General features: G+C 69.8%; 1 protein-coding gene across 1 annotated transcript in view; it reads left to right on the top strand.

Moving 5' to 3' along the window:
• Positions 1–198, top strand: part of LOC104617111 (aquaporin-12-like) — a 2,090-nt gene extending 1,892 nt beyond the window's left edge. Inside the window, exon 4 of the mRNA XM_010282344.1 lies at positions 17–198. Within this exon, the coding sequence (XP_010280646.1) occupies positions 17–198 (182 nt within the window). The remainder of the gene's footprint in view (positions 1–16) is intronic.
• Positions 199–242: the final 44 nt, after the last annotated feature.

Genomic DNA, 242 nt, shown 5'->3' with positions numbered 1-242 from the left:
CGCGCTCTCCTTGCAGGGATGCTCGCCGCCCTCTTGCTGCACCGCGGCAACATCCCGCGGCTCTTCCAGAAAAACCTCCTCTACAGCCGGAAGAGCAAGTACAAGGTACCCAAGGCAAGGGCGGCGGCGCGCGCGGGGGGTGACGAACTGCGGCGGCAGAGGAAAGGGGAGAAGAGCAGCGCCGAGCCTCGCGCCTGAGCCGCGGACGGGGAGTCCCTGCAGCCCCTCTCCCCGGAGGCGGG

This window comes from Phaethon lepturus, unplaced genomic scaffold (assembly GCF_000687285.1).
Source record: "Phaethon lepturus isolate BGI_N335 unplaced genomic scaffold, ASM68728v1 scaffold13142, whole genome shotgun sequence".
In the NCBI taxonomy this organism is placed as follows: domain Eukaryota; kingdom Metazoa; phylum Chordata; class Aves; order Phaethontiformes; family Phaethontidae; genus Phaethon; species Phaethon lepturus.
Note: the sequence above shows the minus strand (reverse complement) of the source record. Positions and strands in the feature narration are given on the sequence as shown.